The sequence below is a fragment of the Oratosquilla oratoria genome, chromosome 1, assembly GCF_046742065.1.
Source record: "Oratosquilla oratoria isolate Oo_2021 chromosome 1, ASM4674206v1, whole genome shotgun sequence".
In the NCBI taxonomy this organism is placed as follows: domain Eukaryota; kingdom Metazoa; phylum Arthropoda; class Malacostraca; order Stomatopoda; family Squillidae; genus Oratosquilla; species Oratosquilla oratoria.
Window position 1 is genome coordinate 8,185,903 of NC_134777.1, and position 27,500 is coordinate 8,213,402.

Consider the following 27,500-nt stretch of genomic DNA (forward strand, 5'->3'; position numbering starts at 1 on the left):
ATGACAAGAAAATATGAACAAACACAAAATTACCGTGTGTGTGTGTGTGTGTGTGTGTGTGTGTGTGTGTGTGTGTGTGTGTGTGTGTGTGTGTGTGTGTGTGTGTGTGTGTGTGTGTGTGTGTGTGTGTGTGTGTGATTGACCATGGCCTTAGATCACGTGTTGGACTTATGATTGACAGTTATTACCCTCCCAGATGAGAGCTCAAAACTCATATATGATTGATCTATGGGTAATGTTGTGACCTTACACGTACACACACACCCAACTACCCGCCCACGAGAGTTGGAGTGACGATACTGAAATTATTTCATCCCTGGGCAGGAGTCGAATTAGGATCGCCTTAGTGGCGGCCGCGATCGATACCACTGCGCCGTCGAGTCGTGTGTGTGTGTGTGTTGATATTGTGAAAACACACACACACACACACACACACACACACACACACACACACACACACACACACACACACACACACACACACACACACACACACACACACACACACACACACACACACACTGCTGAGAAACCCATTCACTCATTGCTTACGCAATTACTATCAGAGTGGCCATGTCTGAGTTCTCCCTGACTCGCTTGTACATATTTATGCGTGTGTGCTTGTTTGATATGCACACTCACAACTCCACACACTAGTCTTGTTGTCATAACATATAGATATACTCGTGTATTATCATACTATATTCGGCGTCAGATAATTGATGGCTTTAGGAAGTTTGTGGAGGTTATTACGATACAAACTGGGAAGCCATTGGCTGTACTTTGCTTTCGGTAGAGTGAAGAGTGAAATGTTTGATGTGTCCTGATGCGTTAAGAGAACCCCACCCTGTCGGTTGGATCCTTCACTCAGAGCAGAGAAAGAAATAAATGAGAACTCAGAATATATATAATTTCCCCCTGGAGCCAGACGTCGTTGCCAAATCATTTTTCTTCTGCGGATTCAAGTCGTCGTCCATGAACTCAGATGTCGACTGCGCTAAGCGTACTTCGCTTGTTTGCATGCGAAACTTCTCTTCACAAGACCGACCCGCCATTTCGCGTCTTTTTGTTTTGTTTTTATTCCCTTTCAGTGAATAATATTCAGTATCGTGATGATGTCCTTTAGCGAGGAATTATTGTCCCCGTTTGGGCTTCATTCGTTTCGTTTCATGGTTGCATGCTGTGAGGGCAGGGATGTGGCATTTGGCGTGCGAGGGTCGTCGTGATGGCAAGTGTACACAAAGAACGAGCAAATGGTCGAGTGAACTGGGATGCTTGGTGTCGTTGACGTTGTTTGTGTGTGTGTTTGTGTGTGTGTGTGTGTGTGTGTGTGTGTGTGTGTGTGTGTGTGTGTGTGTGTGTGTGTGTATGTATGTGTACGTGTGTGTGTGTGTGTGTTTATATGTGTGCGTGTGTGTGTGTTTGTATGTGTGTGTGATTCACCATGGTCTTGGACCACGTGTTGGACTCGTGATCGACAGTTATTAACCTCCCGGAAGAGAGCTCAGAGCTCGTATGACCGATCTATGGGTAACACTGTGACCTTACACGCACACATCCCCAACTCCCAGCTCACGAGAGTTTTGTGTGTGTGTGTGTGTGTGTGTGTTTACCTAGTTGTATTTTGCGGGAAGGGGAGCTATGCTCGTGGTGTCCTGCCTTTGTATCTCGCAGTGTCTAGTTTGCTTTTAAACTCATAAATGTTTTTTGCGCATACTATTTCATTATCCAGTTTGTTCCAAGTGTCCACTACTCTATGTGGAAAACTGTTTTTCTTCAGTTCTCTTCTGTGTGTGTGTGTGTGTGTGTGTGTGTGCGTGTGTGTGTGTGTACACGAGCTCCCGAGGGCACAGCACTGTTCTTGCAAGTCTCTTTTCTCCTCCCTCACTCCCTTCCTCCACCCTCCGTTTCTTCAAGGGTCGGGATTATTTTGGTCCTTTCTTGTTTCATCTTTTCCCCCCAATTATATATAATTATGTGACGACATCTGGACAGGTTGTGAGAGAGGCAGAGGGGGAAAACACACAACAAATTCTTTCCGAAGAAGTCCCATAGTGCGAAACTAGTTAAAGAATAAACTCTCGGTCTATTCGTGTGCTTTCCCCTCTGCCTCTCTCATACACAATTATCTTCAGATTCGTGCATTTGCTCTGAGTTCCCGTTTTCTGTACGGCTTGATTGGCTGGAGACGACAACCTTTCTCTTCCCGTTTTTTCTAAACGTTTAAGTTCGCAAGACAGTTTGGATTCTGAAATGATATTTCGTCCTGCCAGTACGATTACAGATACCGTAAGATTATTTATAAACGTGAAACTTCCATCATCTTTTAGGTCTTGTAGATAATTTTTGATGGACCGCTCCTACATCTCTGCCCGAGCCTCGCATATTGGAACTGATCTGCAGTCGAACTTGTTGCTGCTTGTCGTGAGAGTGAGCAGATAACTTTCTCAGTTATAACTGATATTCTGAAGACTCGTTTCTAGACCAATACTGGATTTATCACCTTGATTTTGTCTGGTACTACAGGAGCCATATTAGAATTATAGAAACGGTGATATGTAATGTTTACTCTAGTGCCTTGTTCGTTATTATTATTAATGGTTGTGAATACGACGCGCGATGAAGGTGACTGGGAATTGAACCGAAGATTTGTTTTGTTATATTGTGGTTGGTTTAACATCATAAATGATAGTCATTGTTTTAACATGATTGACAAGATGATTCCTCCCCCGTTTTCTTTTTTATGTGGTGGAAGAGGAGGGGGAGGAGGAGGAGGAGGAAGGGAGAGTGGAGGTTTGTGAACGCGGTAACAAGGCGGTCGAGGTAGCGGGTTGACCCGCGCACCACACTTTCTTGTGATTACTACGACGCGTTGCCAAATGTCGCAGTTGCGATGTTGCCACAGATAAACAGAAACTCTACTTCAGAGTGTTTCGAAACCTGTCCCTTTAAGTTTACATGTTTATCATAGGTTCTTAAACATGTACTCGTTTATATATATATATATACTGTATATATATATATATATATATATATATATATATATATATATATATATATATATATATATATATATATATATATATATACACTATATCACTTTGTTTTATTGGGTAAGGAAAATCACTCGTTCCAAACGGTTCTTGTACGTTTCTTGAGATTATCTTCATGCAGAAGACGATATTTCTCAGCTGCATTTCCAATTTTGGTGCTTCTCTCGGCCGAATAGAATTGCATTTGAGGATGTAAAGTAAATACTAAAGTAGTTTAACGCGATGAAAGGGTTAATTGAGGTTTTATCTTCTTGCTAAATGAAGACAGAACGACAACTGTTGACGACGGTTAGAAGAAAGGGATAAATCGTAAATACATAAGAACATAAGAATGAAAGAGACTGCAGGAGACCATAAGGCCTACACTAGGCATACACAGCAAAAAGGTGATCGGGCTGATTGATTTGCATGGACTGTAGAGTCTGTAAATCGAGAAATGATGATGATGATGATTTGGTTTTACGTTACGAACTTCCTGTATTGTTCAGGGCCAAGAGATCGATGTCTTACGAAAGGATTTTGGTGATCAAGTATTCTGTGTAATTCCATCAACTCATAGGAAGTTTTTTTCATAATTTTACCAATTTCCTTTCTGTTGTTGCTTTAGTCCTCTTTCCTTCCCCTCCTCCCTCTTCTCCTCGTTTTCCTCCTCCTCCTCCACCTCCTCTTTCTATTTTTTCCATCTCCTCCTTGTTCTCCTCCTACCCCTCCTCTTCTTCCTCCTTGTTCTTGTCTTCTTCTCCTTTGCTTCCGTTTCCTTCTCCTTTTCCATCTACTCTTCTTCCTCTTCTCCTCCTCCTCTTCCTCCTCCTTGACCCCCTCCTCCTTTTCCTCCTCTTCCTCCTTACCCTCCTCCTCTTCATCTTCTTCCGCCTCCTCCCTCCTCTTCCTCTTCTTCCGCCTCCTCACCCTTCTCCTCTTCCCCGTCTTCCTCCTCCTCCTCCTCTCCTCCTCACCCTCCTCCTCTTCTTCCGCCTCCTCACCCTCCTACTCTTCCCCCTCTTCCTCCTCCTCCTCCTCCTCACCCTCCTACTCTTCCCCCCTCCTCCTCTTCCACCTACTCTTTACTTCCTTTTCATCTTCCTCTCCCACTTTTCTCTGTCCTCTTCCTCCTCCTTTTCCTCCTGCTCTTCCTTCTGTTCCTCCTACTCTAGCTTCTCCTGGACCAGTTTCGATCAGTTCTCCTCAGATGTCTGAGGGCTCTGCATACTCTTATCCCAAAGCATGATAGCGTTTCCGTCTCCCACGACCTTCCCTCCTTCCAGTTTTTCCCAGACCTCTTCTCCAATTCCAGCCTTCCCTTCTCAGTCCGTTATTACTTAAACAAGTGTCCGTTATTCGTGATTTTGTTTTTGCCCGAAATTATATATCCTTTTCGTGATTTATTTGTATTTCATTTCTCTCTCTTTTCGTGGTTTACTTATATCTAATTTCTCTCTTTTTTCTCTGTCTCCCTCAGGTGCGGTCCCCCATGGGCCCCGGACCGCCCCCGCGACGCCGTCCTGGATCCCCAGATCCGCGCCAGGTCCCACGCGGACATTCCAGGTCCGCGCCGCGGGAGTCCCCTCGATCGTCACCCAAGTCTTCCCCCAGAAACTCCCCCAAATCTTCGCCGGTACGACAGCTCAACAGGGAGGTGAGTGCTGGGTGCTCGGGGTGGGTGGGTGCTACTCTTAAGACGGGGGTTTGCACGGTTCGACAGACACGTGTTTGAAGTGATGAAGAATGACCAAAATGATACAAGGACTCGGAAATTTGCCTTACGAAGAGAGGCTTAGGCACCTACACTTACACTCTCTGGAAAGACGCAGAGTGCGGGGTGATCTAATAGAAGTGTTCAAGTGGATCAAAGGCTATAACAAGGGTGATGCAAACAAGGTCATCATAATAAAACAACAGGGCAGGACTCGCAGTAATGGGTATAAACTGGACAAATTTAGATTTAAGAAGGAAATAGGCAAGAATTGGTTTACAAATAGGGTGGTCGATGAATGGAATAAACTTAGTAACCACGTAGTAAGCGCTGATACTATCAGTTGTTTTAAAAAACGATTAGACAACTTTATGGATGGGGATGACTGGTGGTGATGGATACGGAGCTGCCTAGTGTAGGCCTTATGGTCTTTTGCAGTCTCCTATATATCTTATGTTCTTGTGTTCTTATGTTCTTATGTTCTTATGTGGGTGAACGGGGTATTTGGGGTTTAACCAACGTGTTCGACAACCAAATACCCCGTTCACACAAACACGTGTCTGTCGAACCGCGTTCGACGAACCGTTAGACCGTATAAACCCCCTCTTAATTGATTCGCGAAAAAAAAGTCGACGGATGAGAGTTAAGTTAAAGATTTCCGAACCTAACCCAATCCAACCCAAACTGACCTTCACCTCACCTCACCTCACCTAATCTCACCTAGCCTAAATTAACCTGGGATCCACCCATTTAGCCTTCGGACATTTAGTCTTCTGGACATTTAGTCTTCGGACATTTAGTCTTCGGGCATTTAGTCCTCTGGATATTTAGTCTTCGGACATTTAGTCTTCGGACATTTAGTCCTCTGGATATTTAGTCTTCGGACATTTAGTCTTTTGGACATTTAATCTTCTGGACATTTAGTCTACGGACATTTAGTCTTCTGGACATTTAGTCTTCTGGACAATTAGTCTTCGGACATTTAGTCTTCTGGACATTTAGTCTTCTGGACATTTAGTCTTCTGGACATTTAGTCTTCGGACATTTAGTCTTCGGACAATTAGTTCTCTGGACATTTAGTCTTCTGGACAATTATTTTTCAAAGGAAGACTAATTGTCAGAAGACTAAATGTCCGAAGACTAAATATCCAGAAGACTAAATGTCCGAAGACTAAATGTCCAGAAGACTAATTGTCAGAAGACAAAATGTCCGAAGACTAAATTTTCGAAGACTAAATGTCTAGAGGACTAAATGTCCGAAGGCTAAATGTACAAAGACTAAATGTCCGAAGACTAAATGTTTAGAAGACTAAATGTCCGAAGACTAAATGTCCAGAGGACTAATTGTCAGAAGACTAAATGTCCGAAGACTAAGTGTCCATAAGACTAAATGTCCAAAGACTAAATGTCCAAAGACTAAATGTCGGAAGTCTAAATGTCCGGAGACTAAATGTCCAGAAGACTAAATGTCCGAAGACTAAATGTCCTACATCCATTAACCTAGCCTCACCTACGCAAGAACATAAGAATGAAGGAGACTGCTAGAGACCATAAGGCCTACACTAGGCAGTTCCATGCCCATCACCACCTGTCATCCTCATCCATAAGGTTGTCTAACCGTTTCTTATAGCAACCGATAATTTCAGCGCTTACTACATGGTTATTAAGTCTATTCCATTCGTTGGCCACCCTATTAGTAAACCTGTTCTTTCCCATTTCCTTCTTAAATCTAAATCTAACCTAATTTAACCTTCCTCAACCATAATTTCTTTCATAACCTGCCGGTAGTCAGCATAAAATGAAGAAATACTTCCCAGTATCGAATAGATTTATGGGACTCTGTCATAATTCTTTGGCCACCGAAGTGATGCCACGAAAAAGAATATAAAAGTCTGGTGATAACCAATAAATAAATAAATAAATAAATAGATAAATATATAAATAGATAAAATGAATAAATAGATAAAGAATAAATAAATAAACAAAAATATCCATTCTGTACGGAAAGTAAAGGGAAAAATAAGAATTATTTCCCTCGTCACCCAAGATGGATTGGTATGCCTGCTTGTTGCTTCGCTCCGTCCTGTGACTTAGTGAGTTAATTGAACAAATATTTTCTTGTCACTTTCAACGACAGGAGATATGATAAAAAAATATGAAGTCATACATATCGTTGGCAATAAAAAAATAAATCATGTCGTTGCGTCCTGAAAAGAATCAGACAGAAATACCAACAAACTTTACTTTGATAGCAAAGTAAAAAACATTTCATTAGTTTCAAGAACTTGATTTGTACGGTCTGATGAATCCTTCATATTCTTGGTCATATTCAGAGGATTACGGATATATATTTGGTTAGTTTATCACATGGGACTGTTCATAACAAATGTTCATCATTGTGATCGCGTTAGTGGGAACGATTCCGTTCGAAGTCACGTGACTGATAGTGACGTGGCGTGAAGAGCCAGACGGTGACGTGATGAATAGTTGGAATTGACCTCTATGGAGACTACGAGACCGCCAGACAAAATGATACATCGAATAGAACGTTTAGAGCCAGTGATATATATATATATATATATATATATATATATATATATATATATATATATATATATATATATGTACAACACTGAATGGGTCCCAGTGAACAGATTTACATTTATCAACCACAATTCACAATTCTAAGCCTTCAACATCGAGAACATGTATGCCTCCTCGAGGTTCTCGATGTTGATGGCTTAGAATTAAAGAAAGTGAATTGTGGTTGATATATATATATATGTATATATATATATATATATATATATATATATATATATATATATATATATACATATATATATATATATATATTAATATATATATTATACCCACTGAATGGTCCCCAGTGTACAGATATTCATCTTTCCAACCTCTTTAATTTTCACTTTAATTCCATGCCATTTCGGTCGAGACTGACGAGGAACTCGATGCAATCTAAGGACTCGAACCCAGCTCAGACGTAACAAGTGAACAGTGACTTGACCATATATATATACATACCCGGTATACATACACACACATATATATATATATATATATATATATATATATATATATATATATATATATATATATATATATATGCACACTTACGACCTAATTTCCTTTATGGATGGGGATGACAGGTGGTGATAGATACGGAGCTGCCTAATGTAGGCCTTATGGTCTCTTGCAGTCTCCTTCATTCTTATGTTCTTCTCTATGCTCCTAATGTACCATCATGCGACCTAATCATTACCTGCATTCAGCCCTCCTTACGGTAACCTAATTCTCTTGTATTTTCTTTTCCCTTCAGCGATCTATGAGTCCAGGTGGCCGTCGCATAGCGGGCAGGACCCCGACTTCGATGGCCAACAGTCGAGGGTCATCCAGCCGAAGCGGACACAACGCGACCCCCCCGTCACCCCAGACCAGAAGATCCACGGCCACGGCCCCGACACCCCCAACGTCCCCGCGGGTGCGCCGTCACCCGTCGCCCTCAACGGGCGCCGTCAGGAGGAACCAGTCCCCCGCGCCCTCCTCCTCCAACAGTGCCAAAGTCTCGGGGTCTTCTTCTTCTTCCTCTTCGGCCGTCGGATCGAGTGCCGCCAAATCACGTACCTCTTCCTCCTCTACGACCAAACGAGGGTCGTCGCCGGGAAATGGAGGAGGAGGAGGAGGAGGAGGGGGAGGAGGAGGAGGAGGAGGAGGCAGTGGTGGTGGTGGCCGGACATCTTCGAGACCTTCTTCACCAACCACACCAACGACCTCGCCCACATCCTCCTCCTCCTCCTCCTCCCCCGTCACAAACTCAGGACCCACCACGTCACAAGCAGCGTCCTCTGCCTCGGGAGGATCTGCGGCAACTCCCGCAGGAGTCGACGCCGCTGGAGCTGCGGCGGTGGCGACGGCGACTGCGGCGTCCGTGTCTCCCCCAACGGGGAAAAGACCTCCTTCTCCGACCAGCGCTTCAGGAGCGGGAAACTGGCGACCTCCTTCTCCTGGTTCGAGGCGGCCTCCGTCACCGAGGGGGACCTCCCCGAGGGGCAGGGGCGCCTCGCCCGGTTCCCGCGGCCCCCCGATCAGCGAGGAGGCGCTGACGGCGAGGGTTCGACGGGCACTGCGAGCGAGGCTATATCTTCTGCACCAACCTGGGCCCAATTCCTTCACGGTGGGCGGAGACTCTCCCACGCACAAGTACAGGGTCATCATCGGCCCGCAGGTATGCTACACTTTATGTTTTTCTGTTTGCTTATGGGCTTTGTTCTTTTGCATGCTGCATTTTTTTTTTTTTTTTTTTTTTTTTTGCTGATGGGCTTTGATCTTTTGCTTGCTACAGTTTATGCTTTTCTGTCTGCTGATGTACAATCGTCGCCGCCATGTGACCTGGAGGACTCGAATCCGGGTTACTGTAGTTACTCTGGGCCGTAGGGGTTCCTTCAAGAAATTGAAATAGTTTGGCGAGAGCAGAGCGATGCCCATAATCTCTTCATCACAGTGGCGTAGCTTATATATTTTGTTCTGGCAGTGGGTAAATGGTTTTATGCCACTGTAGGATGGACTACGGGCTGGAAGTGAGCTTGATCGATCTTTCTTGTTTTTATTTATTTTCTTACTATTGCTGTATTTTATGTAAATCCTCCTGAATACCTAATTGATTATTTGTGATCATTTGCCTTTCAGCACAGTTTTGTGTCTGGCAAATTTGGTTATATTTGCATTTAGAAATTATGTTTGAACATTTGGTGACGATTGTAAACGCCATAAGTATACTTTTTGTTTTAAAAGTTTCCAAAGTCCAGAAAATCTTGTGTATAACAACTTCTGTAGGTTTACGCGTATGAAGATGTATGTATATTACGGCTACACGCGTCTTGTACATGAATATAACAGAAATAATGAACAATTAGTGCACGTCTTTCGCTCGTATGTACCTACATGTACTGTACCAAACGTGCTGTTCAATATAGGAAGAAGTAGCGAGTCTGAATATATCAATGTATTTTCTCCATTGCAAGGAGCTTCCGTATTTCGTACAAACAGAAGCAGATCGTCGTCTTCATTGAATTTCTGTTTGAAGAGAAAAAATCTTCTACGTAGTTGTGCCAACGATTCCTGTTTTCAACTGTCCGTGTTCAGAGGACTGTTCAAATGTACAAGGTGGTCCGAATGTCTTGTTATTTCTACAAAATAAAGGTACAAGTATTACAGTAATACAAAACACATGTCCAGGATTCAGGCTGCTCGTAAGTGTTGAACGATCGAGCGACATGACGTCACTGAAAGATTCGGCAAACCAGCTTCTCCGATGGGAACATTATCTTCCAGTGTTCTTATTTTATTCTATTGTTCTTACAGAAAATAAACTGAATCCAGGACATGTATTTTGTATTACTGTAATCTTTGTATCTCTATTGGCAAGGGTAACAAAACATTCAGACCATCCTGTACAAGTTCACAGGCCAGGCATTCCTTTCCAAGGTTATCAGTGTCTGACCGAAGTTCCTAAATTGTTTTTGTCGTCCATTTGGGTCTGCTGCCTTCGTCCTCGCCGCCCTTGGAGTACCAGCCGGGGCGAGCGTTGCCCCGGCGCGCCCCTGCGCCCACGGCGGGGGCGGAGCTAGGGCGGGGAAGGGACAGGGCGGCGATGGAACCGGAACTCGATGCAGCACGCAAGAGAACGCTTGTGTTGCAGGCAGGCGCTGCTGGGCTGTGTTTTTGTGTCGTGTTTTGTGTACCCGGTTAGACGTGTCCATGCATCTATGTGTACACTCCTGAGGTATATCCGCTTTTGTGGGGAGGTGCACACGCGCACGGTCACACACACACACACACACGCGCGCACGCACGCAGGAATGGGTTAATTGATAAGGGTTGCAACTTTGTCGTTACGTAATAGGTTCAAGCGAAAGGAACGAATAAAATTCCTAGGCGACAACCAGATGATGATGATGGTTTAACATCACAAACTCCCCCCTATCAGGAGGCTAGGACGGTGCCCCTTACAGAGGACTTTGTAGCGTGGAATTTATTAAACCATGCCCTTGGTCCAACTTCGCCGGTGGCAGGGTTCGAACCGCCATCCCTCTCGACCTTCGCCGCAATTAACGACGCCCTAACCCGCACGGCCACTCCATACGGAAGGGATTGCTATCATGCATTGTTTTGGTCTTTTCTTTAGTTCTAACTTCTCGTTTTATTTTCTCTTCACGTTCTGTTTTTGTCCAATTCGCTGTCAAGGTTTCGGAGAACGAACATGATGGCGGACTTGTCGCCTTCGTAAACGTATTATTATTGTACCGTTTCGTAATGCTGTTGGATCATAGTATTCTTCAGCGGCATTTTCAGTAACATGTTACAGTTGCACGTACATATATATATATATATATATATATATATATATATATACATATATATATATATATATATATGTATATATATATATATATATGTATATATATATATATATATATATATATATATATATATATGTACAACACTGAATGGGTCCCAGTGACTAGAGATACATTTTTATCAACCACGATGCACTTTAATTCTAAACCATCAACACCGGTAGAACCGTGGAGGAAGCATGCAGAAATTGAAACGTGGTACCCCCGAGGACTCGAACCTACGGCCAGCACGTGACCAGTGCAGCAATGGTCTAAGTCACTGCTGCACTGGTCACGTGCTGGCCGTAGGTTCGAGTCCTCGGGCGTACCACGTTTCAATTTCTGCATGTTGCCTCCAAGGTTCTTCTGATGTTGATGGCTTAGAATTAAAGTGCATTGTGGTTGGGAAAAAAAAAAAAAAAAAAAAAAAAAAATAAATATATATAAATATATATATATATATATATATATATATATATATATATATATATATATATATATATATATATATATATATATGAAAGAAAAAGAAGTAAGAAAATATCCATCAACATGGCCCGCATCTGCTATAGAACACGAGTCTCCCCCGTCCACTTGAAATCTTCCCTTTCATTCATAGTTGCCTTTATAAACACTATCGTGCGGGCACCAGTAACCCTGGTGATGGCCACCCGTCTCCCATTAGTTATAGTAGGCTCAACCGGGAGGGCAACACACACACAGACACGCACATGCGCACGAGCGGGCGGACGTATACGCATATACCCACAGACACATGCGTGCGTACGCACGCACGCGTACACAGGGACGCATACGTGTACACACACACCCACACCCACACACTCACACTCACTCACACACACACACACACACACACACACACACACACACACACCAGTGTGTATGTATATGTGTATATATATATATATATATGTATATATATGTATATATATATATAAATGTATATATATATATAGTCCCAGAACACCGTTTTTCTTCATTTGAGAGAAGGTCTGCCGATAGGCAGATCTGTAGACGTCTCGTGAAAATTGAAGTATCCTATTGGGTCGCGTTCATTCGGCCCCGCCTTCCGCTAGTATGGTGTTTGTGTATTGGATGACAAAATGACGCTTCCATGTGACGTCATCTAAACCCGTGATAGTTCACAGTAATCAAACCATCTTTCTCTGGCCCTTGGTACTAAGAAACACGAGGGAATAGGAGATGGGAATAGAGAAATTATTAAGTGGGTAAGAAAATATCTTGAGGAATATATATAAGGCCAAATAGATAGGATTGCACCTAGAAACAAATAAATAACAGAGAAAAATACCAAACCAAACCAAACCTAACCTAACCTAACCTAGTCTAACCTAATCTAACCTAACCTAACATAATCTATCTTAATCTAACCTAATTTAACCTAACCTAATCTAACCTATCCTGATCTAACATAGTCTAACCTAATCTATCTTATTCCAACCTAAGCTAACCTAACCTAACAATGGAGCTGATCAGAGTAAAAATGAAATTTTGTCATAGAGATGAAAAGGTTATACAAGAAAATTAACATGGTTAAACTTGATATTTAACCCATTTAGTACAATGGCGTACTTTGCAGAGCTGAGATGTTGGCTTCAGATTTAGCGAACTCTCCGTTAGCGTTAACCAGAATAAAACCTGGAAAGTTTGTCCATATAGCGAAGGCGTTCTCAGGAGTAGCCCTGACGCCTTCGTCACAAGGATTCTGTCTTCAGCTGAATAAAATCCTTTGGTGCATCGTCAGAGCATAGAGATTCAGTTAGCATGAACCCCCTTCAGCATGGAGAGCTTCAGCCCTCAGCTGAAATATGTCTCTGTTATGGACTATGGGCTACGTAGGATAGACCACCCGCGCTCGCGGGATCGGTAGTTGTAGGAGGGGAAGAGATGTCTGTACGAAAATGAGAAGATAGTTATGCATTTATTTATGTATTTAGTTATTTACATTATCATAGTTTTTACTTATTATTCTATTATTAATATGATTTTTTTTCGCATCCGACCTAGATATGGATCAAAAGGTCTCCTGTCGGCATGCTCCGCCTTTGTAATCCTTTGTAATAAAAGAGGGCTATCGCCACCGGGCGATTTTTAGGAATATTTATTTCGTGGTGTCGTGGAAGGATGGGCAGGAGACTTGGAGACTGAGAACCCGGACACTAACAGATGACCCAACTGACCTCGGCAGGAGTGGACGGGACTTGAGGCGGCCTGGCCGGAGAGCTTACGAAACCAATATACACAAGGATAGGTGTGACCGGCCATAGTATCCTTCCATATGTTTCGTCCTTTTGGCGCTGGCGTAGTAGTAGTTGCTGGCACTCGTGCTGGCTCCAGACACGTTATGTTGGGGAACGGTTCCTCGGCGCTGTCGCCAGTCACGCGGCACTTGCCAGTGTCACTGACATTTACCGAGGTGGTGGTGGTGGTGGTTGGAAGGAGGAGGTGGTCCGTTGTGCGTGACATTTGACGTCAACCCCGACATGGCTGGAGGACTAACCCTCCCTCCCTCCCTCCCTCCCTCTCTCTCTCTCCCTCCCTCTCTTCCTCCTTCTCTCCCTCTCTCTCCCTCCCTCTCTTCCTACTTCTCTCTCTCTCTCACCCTCCTTCCCTCCCTCTCTTCCTCCCTCTCTCCCTCCCTCCCTCTCTCTCTTCCTCCCTCCCATCCTCTCTTCCTCCCTTCTTCTCTCCCTCTCTCCTTCCTTCTCTCCCTCTCTTCCTCCCTCCCATCCTCTCTCCCTCCCTTCCTCTCTCCCTCTCTTCCTCCCTCCCTCTCGCCCTCCCTCTTTTCCTCTATCTTCCTTCCTCTCCCCCTCCCTTTCACCCTCTCTCCCTTCCTCTCTCTCTCTCCCTCCCTCCCTTTCTCCATGTCCCTCTCACTCTCTCCCTTCCTCTCTCTCTCCCTCCCTTCCTCCATAACTACCTCACTCCCTCACTCCCTCATCCTGTTATCTCACTCTTTCCTAATTACCTCCTCGTCCTCTTCTTCTTTCCCTTCTTCTTCCTCCATTTTCTCCCTTCTCCCTTTCACTCTTCCTTGTTCTCCTCCTCTTCCTCCTGCTACTCGTTCTCTTCCTCCTCTTCCTCTTCATCTCCCACTTCATTGATCTCTTTCTCTTCCTCCTCCTCCTCTTCCTCATGCTAATCGTCCTCTTCCTCTTCTTCCTCTCCCTCTTCCTTGTTCTCTTTCTCCTTTTCCCTCTTCTCCTCCCCTTCTCTTATTTCTCATTTTCTTCTTACTTCTGCTGCTCCTCTCTCTCCTCCTCTTCCTCCTCCATCTCCTCTTCCTCCTCCTCCTCCTCCGCTTATCAAGAAAAAAAGTAAGTGCATCTTTGCATCAGGGTGACTGACTTAATATATTTCATCATGTAACCTTTTTTTAATTATATTTTTTCGTTCACGTTGGATAAATCTCCACTATTTTCTCCTTTTAGCTACCCAATAAAGGCCCTCCACTCACCTCAAAATCCTTCACTCCCCACCCTTTACTCCTCCCCTTCCTACTCTTCTTCCTCATCTCCTTCCTCATCTCCTTCCTCTTCCCCTTCCTGTCCTTCCTTCTCATCCTCTTCCCCTTCCTCCTTCCCTTCCTCCTTTCTTTCCTCCTTCCCTTCCTCCTTTCTTTCCTCCTTCCCTTCCTCCTTCCTTTCTTTCTCCTCTTCCTTCTCTTTCTTCACCCCTTCCTCCCCCTCTTCCCCCCTCCTCCCCTTTGTCCTCGCCTTCCTCTCCCACTTTTCATTTCTTCCTTTCCCGCTCTGTCTCTCTCTCTCTCTCTCTCTCTCTCTCTCTCTCTCTCTCTCTCTCTCTCTCTCTCTCTATCTCTCTCTATCTCTCTCTCACTCTCTCTCTCTCTCTCTCTCCCTCTCTCTCCCCCCTCTCCCCCCCCCTCTCTCTCTCTCTCTCTCTCTCTCTCTCTCTCTTGTTTCGATACCTTGTTGTGACAGATCTCAAGATCGACTTGTTTTTATGTTAGTGTCACTTCTGTTGTTAAATCTCGTTTGATATAAATGTCATCATGAATATTATTATCATCTTTATTATCATCATTATTATCCTTGTTACTATTACTATTATTGTCATTATTATTATTATTATTATTATTATTATTATTATTATTATTATTATTATTATTATTATTATTATTATTATTATTATTATTATTATTTTTATTATTATCATTATTATTATCAGTGTTGTTGTTATTATTATTATTATTATTATTATTATTATTATTATTATTATTATTATTATTATTATTATTATTATTATAACTATAGTTGTTGATATTATTCTAATTATTATCATTATCATATTATATTCTTTTTATTTGTAGTATTATACGTGATATTCGTCAATAGTAAATTTTCAGCAAAGTATTTGGGAACGTGCCCCTCCAAAGAGAGAGTGAGGAAAATAGAGAAGGAGGGAATGAAAGAGTGAATTAGGGAGGGAAGGAGGGAGGGGAAGGGAGGGGAGGGGAAGAGGTAGAGATTACAAAGTGGTGGAAGAATCTGGAAGTTACGCTCTCAGCAGCTGTATTGAATATCACTTTAGGGGCTAAGTTTAGCTCCACAGTAGCTCTTTGTCACGGTGTTCGCGCTCGTGCCGCGTGTCAGTCGTCTTGAGGTGCTTCGTGAGAACATAAGAGTATAAGAATGAAGGAGACTGCAAGAGACCATAAGACCTACACTAGGCAGGCCCGTATCCATCACCACCTGTCATCCCCATCCATAAAGTTGTCTAATCGTTTCTCAAAACAACTGATAGTTTCAGCGCTTACTACATGGTTACTAAGTCTATTCCTTTCGTCGACCATCCTATTAGTAAACCAATTCTTGCCTATTTCCTTCGTGAGCTGTATCGTATGTGTATGCTGCTTCATTACGGAGGCACAGAGGCTGGACTCTGTCTGAGACTGCCTCAGCGGGAAGGGTGAGGTCTATGAAACCAGGTCTTCCATTCTTGGAACTTCTTTGTGGAGCGATCGTCTGGTCCCAAGCGTCCAGCAGACCCCACGTAGATGTCTTTATTTGTGTTTATGAGAATTATCATTTTCCTAGGAGAAGCGGGGGCTGCAGAATTGGATGTATCTTTTATAAATTCCTAATTTAAGCTTAATTGTGTTCGGTAGCCCGTTGGTCTTGGTGGTATAGTTACTTTGTAGTAAGGGTATATATTATACTACATTAAGTTCCCTGATTTATGAAAGGTCATCAATAGGCATCGTCCTAACCTTCTCTCAGAGGGGGAGTTTGGTGTTAAATCAAATCACACACGCGTGCATACACACACACACACACACACACACACACACACACACACACACACACACACACACACACACACACACACACACACACACACACACACACACATACAATTACACAGTTGAGAAAAACCACTGCCCTATCCAGTATCGTTAACTGATGATTGGCTGACCAAAGGTTGCTTGAATGTCGTCATTATTATTACTGTATTGCAATTGTAAACATATTTGATTGTAACGTAATGGTCTTTAAGTTTGCCTTGGTCGTTCGGTCAGGCAGTTCAGACGTGCAAAGCGAAAATAATTTTTTAGACAAAAAAAAAATGGAGAGAGAGAGAGAGAGAGAGAGAGAGAGAGAGAGAGAGAGAGAGAGAGAGAGAGAGAGAGAGAGAGAGAGAGAGAGAGAGAGAGAGAGAGAGAGAGAGAGATAATTGGGCTTACTACCATGCTTCTTATACTGTCTTAGCCCTCGAACTGGGCTTGTGTAGTGCCCTTAACCCAAATCTTAGTTTCTGCTTCGTAATTTCCTTCGGGTTTTCCAAAAGTACGAAGTTGGCCTGTGAGGGGCACCGTCTTAGCCTCCCGATAGGGGGGAGTGTGTGACGTTAAACCATATCATTAAGTTGGCCAAAGAACGTAATGCTCTTCCACTGGAACTGTGTGATTTTTAATTTTGAATATTGCGTCATCAGTTGTTAATATGATATATTTACTGTTTATTACAATATTAGCATTTTTTCCTTTTTATTATTATCATTATATTACAAGAACATAACTATTAAGTGACTCCAGCGGGTTTAATAAAAAATCAATTATATTTACTTTGTAAAGGCAATATTCATGTTGAATATTGCGTCATCAGTTGTTAATATATTTACTGTTTATTACAATATTAGTATTTTTTTTTCATTGTTATCATTATATTACAAGAACATAATAATTAAGCTCCAGTGTGTTTGATAAAAATTATTATACTTACTTTCTAAAGGCAATATTAATTTTGAATATTACGTCATCAGTTGTTAGTATGATATATTTAGTATTTTATTTATTACAATATTAGTATTTTTTCCTTATTGTTATTATATTTATATTACAAGAACATAATTATTAAGTGACTCCAGCGTGTTTGATAAAAAAAAAATTGTATATTTGTTTTGTAATGGCGAAGTAAATTAGCCAAGATTATGCGAAATTTATATTTTGATTTTTTTCTGAAATTATAATTTCGTGTGCAGTTACAGTCATTCTCGAAAACCGGATTCTGTTCTTCTTTTAACTCTTCCCTCATCGTCTTTTCTTTGTTGAAATTATTTTCCTCTTTTTATTCCACTAAGATACTCCTTGCTCCTTCTGACATGACCGAATGGCAAGAATAAGTTGTTTTTATTATGAATATACCGGCAATAATGATTATGATCTACTACTACTACTACTAATGATGAAGGATATGATAATGATGATAGTAACTGATGATGGTGACAATAATGATAATAATAATAGTATTAATAATAATAATAATAATGATAATGATAATAATGATAATAATAATAATGACAATAATGATGATAATAATAATGATAATAATAATGATAATAATGATGATGATAATAATGATAATGATAATAGTAATAATAATAATAATAATAATAGTAATAATAATAATGATAATAATAATGATAATAATGATAAATTATCTAAACGGCTAATACACAAAACCAGAATAATTCCTTTTTGTTTTATTTACTCTTCACTCGAAAAGGCTTAAGCTTTTGTTGCAAAGATCTAAACTTAGATGCCCTTGCTCTTACGCTGTGAAGACTTAGAAGATAACCCCCCCACTCCCCCTCCCCCATCCCTCCCCTCTTGCCTGTAGAGTAGGAAGGTCGCAACCCATAGAAGTTTGTATTTTTTCTTGATAAAAATGCTGCTTCCTCTCCTTGTGACACAAGAAAGAGGTTAGTGGGTGACGTAACTGGTTAACGTCATACATTGGAACACGGTAATAGAGATAAAGTCAACAACAGGTAGATTATAGGAAAATGATACTGATAACAAAAATATTAATAACTATCATGAAAATAATATCGATACTACTACTACTACTACTAGTAATAAAAACAATAACAACAGCAACGACAATAATAATAGTAATAGTAATGATAATAATAATGATAATGATAATAATAATAATAATAATAATAATAATAATAATAATAATAATAATAATAATAAAGATAATGAAGGCATTAATTACATACGTATACCAAGGGCTTTTTCCCCCTTATAAGGGAGGTAGCCAAAGTCAAAGGCGTAAATCCACTCCCACCCATTTCATCCCCACCTACTCCACTCCTATCCACCACCCCTCCCTCCCTCCCTTCCTCTTTTCTTGGCTCCTCCTGGATGACGGGTCATCTTTGCATCTCCCCCACTACCCTGGGTCATACGCAATGCAGCAAGACACAGCATATCCACAGCAAGGCAGCTTCAAGCATTGATAATGATACTAATAACAATAATGATGATAAGTAATAATGATAAAAGTAATGATAACGACAATATTGATAATGATAATCATAATAAAGAGAATTAATTATAAAACAAATAATGATGCTATCAATATAAGAATGATAATAGTTGACAAAAATTATGTCAGTGTGTGTGCGCGCGCGTCTGTGTGTGTGTGTGCGTGCATGCGTGTCAGGGGAATTTTAGGTTGAGTCTTGGTCAGACGGATTGGAAGACTCGGGAGCGCTGTGGATCAAGTGTCGGTGAATGGAGTCCAAGTGTGTGCCTTCACCTTCGGGAACAGGTGGTGGAGAGAGAGGTCGAGAAGGTGTGATGGTCGAGTTGGGTGTGACTGCTCCTCAAGGTTACCAGGAAAGGAAGGAGCGAAAACTCTTCTGCCTGAAGGGGAGTGGAAGTAGTGTATAGGTGCGGTCTTCTGTAACTTTATTTTATTCATATCTACGTTTTCTTTTTCTTACCTTCCCTTTTCTTCTTACCAGTCTCCTGTTAAGCAGCCCCTCCATCTGATCCTGTCTTCATATAGATGATGCTGGTTTCCGATGTTTTCAAGATTCTCTCCCCTGGCTTACATTATATGTTAGTTTATTTATGTAATTGTCATACAGAAGAGGGGTGAAAAGATTTAATTTGTGTGTGTGTGTGTGTGTGTGTGTCACAACCCTTTGCTAGCTAACCTCAAGATTAACAGTTCCAGGTGATTTTTCTTTCCAGTCACGACTTCGACTGTTTGGTAGAAAAAAAAGTAAAAATAAAGATAAAAAAGAGGTTCTCGTCGTCCCTTCTTGTTGACACCTGATTAATTGTGTTCATTTTCTTCTCTCTCCCACGTGACGCCATATTTGTGGGAATTCTCTCAACCATAGAACAATAATCCACCCTTTTACTACCATACAGCAGTGCAATTTGCCTAACGTTATCCACAATAAGTAAACAGATGCCACTTTGGTGCGTAAAGACTTGAGATCAGTTTTACCCACAATGCAAATGCATTGAAGGAGCATTGTCATGAAGCAAGTATTCCTTGGTACGGGTCGTAGGGTTAAGATGACTACGGGGCATGATTTTGCAGGAGTTTACGAGACTCCTCATTGGGTATTATGACGCGAGAAAAACGGCGCTTGATTGGCCCAGTAGACGGCTGGTGCTTTTGCCTCACTCATGACGTCATCCATTCAGTAGGACGGCAGGGAAAGGTTATAGTAATTGGTTACAATGACCTTTTTTAATGTGTGTGTACATAAAGAAACGGGATGTGTTCAGTGGGTGGTGGGGAAGAGTATGTATTTGTCAAAGGGAAAGTGTATCAGGTTGTGTATTGCGTATAAATAGATCAACAAACAAATGATTATTGAAGATGCTAGAAAGGGCATAACGTGAACTGGGTTACATCGTTGCCTTCAAAAGTTTGTGTACTTGTCTACTCCCAAAATGTCTACACTCTTCTTCCAGAATGTCTACTATAGAAACTGACTTTTTTCTGTATTACACCACACAGAGGTCGCATTTCTAAACTCTCCCAAAGTAAACTGATTGCCCCAATTCGTGATTCGAGCACAGCACTTAATAGTTGAAATTGGTAGCCTGTAAACGATGGAGGTGAATCGGAACTTTGCTTTGAAGCTTGCCAGGGATCCACAGAGCATGCTTTCGTGATGTTTGCATGCAATGATCGCCTGATAGATACGTTAATGCAAGCAGGAACTCAGCAGTTCATATATATATATATATATATATATATATATATATATATATATATATATATATATATATATATATATATATATATATATATTCATCTTATCAATCACATTAACTTTTCCATTTCAATTCCTTGCCAACACGATCGAGACTAACAGGAATTTAATTGAAGTATATTCGGAAACTGATACACTGTCGGTCTAGGACTCGAACCTTAGCCAATACGTAACAAATGGACAGTGACTTAACCAATTGCGCTATAAAGGGGGCATGTTGAGCACAGATTCTTCTATATGTATGTTCGAGTTATATATAGACGAACTTAATACTCAACCCACCCCCGCTGTGATAGCACAATTGGTAGTATAGCATACACACAAGTAGGATGGTATTACAACACACACTCTGATTGGTCTCCAGTACATATATTTTCATCTTATTAACAACATAATCTTTTCCATTTTAATTCCTTGCAAACACGATCGAGACTAACAGGAGCTCGATGGAAACATATACGGAAACTGATACACTGTCGGGCCAGGAACCTAGCCGATACGTATAAGATGGACAGTGACTTAATTTACACACACACACACACACACACACACACACACACACACACACACACACACACACACACACACACACACACACACACACACACACACACGTGTATGTATGTATGAATGTATATGTATATAATTGTACTATATGGAAACCATATCAGTACGGTTTGATAATGTGTCCTTCATTGCTTTTGTAATGATTGTATAGAGATGAATTGTGTTTCATTGTGTGCTTTTCTCTTAAATGACACTAGACTGTTTAGAAACTCTTCTAAGAGAAATATGAAATTAATAAGGATTGGAAGCGGGAGAGAAGGCAAGAGGAAGAAAGATGAGAAATGAAAAATAAGTTGGAAATATATATTATGGAACATAGTGAGCTGGAGATTTGAAAAAAAAAAAAAAATAGATACTTGGATACCTTACCGGTTCCTTCATAAACATTGGGTTCTAACGGTCATAGTGTATGTTTCCCAGTACGGGGAAGAAACACAATCACTACATGACCTCAAAAAACCGTATTCTCATCACTGAGCAAAATGATTTAATAACTGACGACCAATGAAGACAATCTTAAGATATATACAACATTTTCTTTTCCAAATAGAATTCATGTGAAACCAGAGGAGTGAATAACGGAACGATTCCTTCGTAAACAAACAAATAGAATGAGTAGAGTTCGATTTGTTTTATGTAAACGAATAAGTAGATTGAAAAACAAGTGAGAAGAGAAGACTGCAGTTCTGTTGAAGCGCAGGTATGAAGAATACAGAGTGTATTACAGCGAGAGCGTGTTACTCGATGCTGTCCGACTTGTAAGGAGAGAACGTAGCATTTTGCTCTGTTCCGCCTGAGGGCGTTACAGAGCCCAGGAAACGCGCGACTCACCCACCCACGCCACGCCGCCACGCTCGTGAGGGCACTAAAGCAACTGAAAAAGTGTTAGTCTTAGCGAAAGCCAATTTTATATAGCGAAACGGGATTATGATTGTTATAAGTGGGTTATAGTCAGTGAAAGAGGATAGTGATTAGTGAAAGAAGATCACTGTTAGGAATAAGGGCTCTTTATCATTTAAATGAATGAAAGTCAGCAAGGGGACATTCGGAAAGCGCGCACACACAACGTATGTTGTGGAATTGACTCCTTCAGTACACTGAGGGTGTTTTTACATTTTGTCATGGCTTAATTCAATACATTTTTATTGTATCGAAGGGGTAGGTTTAATACTAATTTGTTTAACCACCGCATTGTGGTGGCTTAGCTTGTAGGCTTTCATTTGGAAAGCCGCTTGCGCACTTAAAATGCCTTTGGCATGTTTGGAGTCATGTAGTGTCTGCGTTTGCCTCCCACTCAACGTACAATAGCGAATGAAATTATGTTGGACGAAGATGAGAGTGGAGGGGAGGGGCAAGGTCTTGGAGGGGAAGAGAGTGGGGGTAAGTTTGGGGATGGATTTTTTTTGTGTATCTATTTATTTTATATACTGGTCTTGTGTGAGGACGACCGCCTGTGACTGTGTTTGTGTGTGTGTGTGTGTGTGTGTTTGTGTGTGTGTGTGTGTGTGTGTGTGTGTGTGTTTAGAGAACCAACCCTTTGATAATTGTCAGGGTTTCTGGAGGTAGCTTGCTCTTGATCTGAGGACCACAATCCCCAGACAGAATTTCATAAGTCGGGGCCACACACCGAAAACTAGTCGGATTTGCTGGATAGGGAATTTACTCATCGGTGTTCGGGTGGATAATCAACAGCATTGTATAAGTATTGGATACACAAATAAACAATTGGGAACCCTCGAGTCTGATGGAGATCTCTCAAGACTAAATAAAAAACGAAATGGATTATATTAGAGGAGATGCATTCGATAAAAAAGGAAATATCGAAGTCAAAAAGTCTCTCAAATGGTGCCCACATTTTAACAGAATAACATAAATTGTTTCGCACAACAGAAGATATGCAGTGCATCAACGGAAGGTTAGGCTTTGTGTTGCATTGGTTCCTAAATTATGTCAATTTGGTACACATTGGTTTGAGTCGTGCTCAGCTCGTGATTTTCACTTTGCAATTGTAAGATTTGTTGTCGAGATTTCTATAGATCAATTGCTTATTTTATTATTAAACACTTTATCATATTAGCAAATGCTCTTTGTTTTACGATATTTTGTTATATCAGCAAATACTCCGCAGAAAAAATATAGATAGCAACAAACTTAGTGTTTCATACTAAATGGCTCTATGAACGTGGCTGTATGTATAGAAATATTTCATGTGTGTAAGCACACATTTATATAAACGCGTTTTATGCTATAAAAACAGTGGGTGTTTTCTGTTAGTATGAAAGAGATACATGGACTGTACTGCATGTACGTGTGTATGTGGCATTTGATATTTCAATTCAGTGCAAGTAGTGGATGCTTTCTGTGCGTATGGAAGAGGCACATGTACTTTACATGAGTAGAAGTGCTTGCCTGGATGTATGTGTGTTTGTGTGTGTGTGGTAGTCGTTAGGCCAATTATGCCTGAGGGGAACCCAGGACTTTTAATTAAACACTTAAGGAAGTCAAAGGTCCCATCTGTCGGATTACTTAGCTGGAGTGGCTGTGGCTCAACGTCCCCACGAGGCGGCCGCTCTTCGACAAGAGGCAGCGTCGGGGGGGAATGGCGGGTCGCATCGTGACGTCGAAACGAACGTTCCACAAGGGACCGGGGGAGGGACAACCAGTTCTAACCGGTGACGCTCATGACGTAATTTATTCTGTCTGTCTTGTGGCGGTTTCTTTTTGCAGACGGGAATTGTCATGGCAGAGGGGCGAATGTTATTTTGATTTAAAACCTCTAGGATTGTTACAACACTTACTGGTTTTTTTCTTGATGTCGCAAGGCGATTTTATTCAGCAAGTGGGTGCCACAGAGTCAGAGTGGTATTAGGAGGAATAGGAAGATGGGAAAGAGAAGGAGAAGGAGAAAGAGGAGAAAATGGAGGACGAGTTGGAAAAGGAGAGAAGGAAAAGAGGCTAAGAAGAAAGAAGAGAAGTTGAAAGAGGAGGGACAGAAGAAGGAGAAGGCTGAGGAGGAGAAGATGAATTTGGAAAATTCGAAAGATATGAGGGGGAAAGACGAAGGAGAAAGAAGGGGAAGAGAAGGTAGAGGAGGAAGAGACGAAGGATAAGGAGGGATAGGAGAACAATAGAGGCAAAAAAGAAAGAGAAAAGGAGAAAGGAAAGTAGGAGATTTGTGATGGCGGCATTTTTTTCAGGTGGCATGGGTTCAGTCTTAGCTCGTGGAGTTCCTACATTGATTGAAGTCCTCTGTGCTGTGGCGTAATTAAGTTTAAAGACATGGGCATGTCCAACTAGACCTATTCTTATCGTAAATGCTCGGCGCAAACAAAGGCATTTGGTACAGATTCGCACAAAGCGCAGGGTTTTGTAGTGCTTGGAAGCGAAGGCAGTTGTTGTTGTTGTCGTTCCCTAGACTGTCTGTCTGAGCAGTCCCGCCTCCCAAAGGAATGCCACAGCCGAAACTGGGTTTTCCCACAAATCCTTTATAGAGTGCATGTTGTGTTGTTTGCGTGCATGATTGTGTATAATGCAGTCTTCCATTATGTGTTGTATGGTATGGTAGTTGTGCACACTGCATTGCATGAAAGAGGGTGTGGTGCTTATAGTGTAATGAGGAGTTCTATGGTGAGATGCGAGGAGTGCTATGAGTTGGCACCAGGACACACAAACACACTGGCGACAAGGTCAGGGAGCGTTGTGCCAGTCACTTCTCCTAGTTTCTGCAAGCTTCAGATTTGAAAAAAAGACTACTGTTTCCGTACGCAAGCTACCAAAAATCTGTAACCTGTGTTTGTATAAGCGTTCCGTTTGTGAAAAATAAGATAAAATTAGAGAAAATAGAAATAAGCGGAAAACAGCGAAACTATAAATTTTAGGTTTTGGTTCAGGTTGGTAATGATTTTTATTTGACCAAATATTTTATGGAATAAATGATAGATTGATAAAAAAAAATCGTTGAAAACTTTTAAACATGCTAGGGAAAACGGCCACACTCTCTCTCTCTCTCTCTCTCTCTCTCTCTCTCTCTCTCTCTCACACACACACACACACACACACACACACACACACACACACACACACACACACACACACACACACACACACAATGAAGATCAATCGTATTGTTGCCAAGCGTCTCCTGTGGGTCAGTACAGGAATTTCCAAAACCTGGGTTAGGTTAGGCCGGGTCAAGCAGGGTCGCACTGTCAGAGAAGCGTCAGGTCGTGGGCGACATTACGCGCGTTCCATGCCACGTGATCATCGAGGTGTGAACACCAGGGTCTCTTCTACACCTCTCTGATGGCGCCTGTCCGTCCACACCACAGACTTGGTCTCCAATTTGGTCTTCAGCTTTCGTCCGATTCAAACATAATTCTTGTAGGTGTCCTATTTTCCCTCATCCTAACATCATGTCCAGCCCATCTCATCCTGTTTTCTTTTGAACATATTTTAATTCTTGACTCTGGGATGGCTTCTTTTAATTTTTGATTATGTCGTCTGCTCCATCCGTTGATTTCCATATCATATATTGGTCATGATATTCTTTTAAGAACTCTATTTTCGAATATGTTTAAAACCTCAATGGAGGAAAACCATATTCGAAATATTTATAGTGGCCTGACGTTTGCATTGTTCATAAGAACGGTTGCGACGGTAGAAGGAAACATTTGATAAAGGAAACATGTATTTGTTCAACAATTCGGTCCTTCTGTTCTAAGGAGAGGAGGTGAGCGTGGAAAGGAATAGGATCTCTCTCACTCTCCCTTGATACTCCCCTTCCCCTCACTCTACATCCTTCTCTACTTCCTGCCTCTCCCTCTACCTCTCCCACTCCTTCCCTCTCCCTCCTTTCCCTCCTACTTCTGTTCTCCCTCCCTATGCCCCAGACTCTTTATAATTCTTCCGCTCTGGGGGGGGGGAGGCCTCTTCCCCTCATCTCTTTGTCTTTTGGGGAAAAAAAATGGTGGTCGGGATAGGGCGAGTCCCCTTTTCACAAACAAAAGGGTCTTCCATCATCTTTCGAGAGTTGTCTTCCTCTCTAGAAAGGCCATGTAGGCCCTCAGGCCTCCGAAATTTAAACAAGAGCAGCTCTTCTTCTTCGAGAACCCCCCACCCCCACCCCCACCATCGCTCTGCCCCCATCTCCCTCTCTCCCTATCTCCCTTCCTCTCCTCTCCGACTCTGTAACCATAAAACCGTATTTATTGTTTGTGTATTCCTCCCCACTTGTTATTAATAGTTACTCTCTCTTTCCTATTCCTCCTCCTCCACCTTCCCCTCCCCTTCTCTCTCCCCTTCCTTCTCCTCCTCCTCCCCTCCTCCTTCTCCTCCTCCTCCCCTCCTCCTCATCTTTCCATTCCTCCTCCTCATCTTCCTTCTCCTCCTCTTCTTCCTCTTCTTCCTCCCCTCCTTCTTCTCCTCTTCCTCCCCTCCTCCTCATATTTCCATTCCTCCTCTTCATCTTCCTTCTCCTCCTCTTCCTCTTCCTCCTTCTTCTCCCCTCCTCTTCCTCCCTCTCCCCTCCTTCATCCTCCTCCTCCTCCTTTCTCCTCTTCCTCCTCCACAGCATCATCATCATCATCTTAACCCTCGGCAGGGTGTCAGGCCGGCGCCAAGGCACGGGTGGTTGGCGCCGGGGGTGGGGGGTGGGGGTGGGGAGGGATGTGTAGGGTGAGCCCCGTTTGTGCCCGCATCCCTTCCCTCATTTGTAACCCCCATCAGTCCTATCTACACCCCCGCCATCCCCCAGCCCAGCTCCAGTCCCATCCCCCATACCCCAGCACCAGCCCGCCTTCCTATGCCTTTTTTTCCCCTTCCCTCTCTTCTCTTCCACCTTCCTTTTCGACTTCCTCTATCCTCCCCTTCCTTCCCCCCCTCCTCTCCTCTTTCTGTTCTCACTCGTGGGGTGGGGGTGGGGGGTCTCTCCGGATACTCTTTTTCTCTTTATATTTCGTTCTCTTTGTTGCGTTTTCTATCGCGTGGCCGGCTATTCCTCTCCCCACCCCCAAGGTCCGTTTTATCTCGCTTGCGTAGTAAGTGTGAATGACTTTCTCCCTCATTACATTTTCCTTTTCTCCTTCTCCTTCCTTTTGTTTCGTTTTATCTGTCGCGTGGATTCCACGTTTTCGTTTCGTTTGGAAGAGGTCTCGGGCTGGCCATCCGAATCTGAGAGAA

At 42.2% G+C, this 27,500-nt stretch overlaps 1 protein-coding gene across 2 annotated transcripts in view; it reads left to right on the plus strand.

Annotated features, from left to right (window-relative positions):
- Positions 1 to 27,500, plus strand: part of LOC143032006 (mitogen-activated protein kinase kinase kinase 1-like) — a 232,513-nt gene that overhangs the window by 117,221 nt on the left and 87,792 nt on the right. For both annotated transcript variants that reach the window (XM_076196467.1, XM_076196476.1), the window contains exons 3-4: positions 4,513 to 4,689; positions 8,087 to 8,992. In XM_076196467.1, coding sequence (XP_076052582.1) covers positions 4,513 to 4,689; positions 8,087 to 8,992 — 1,083 coding nt within the window. The remainder of the gene's footprint in view (positions 1 to 4,512; positions 4,690 to 8,086; positions 8,993 to 27,500) is intronic.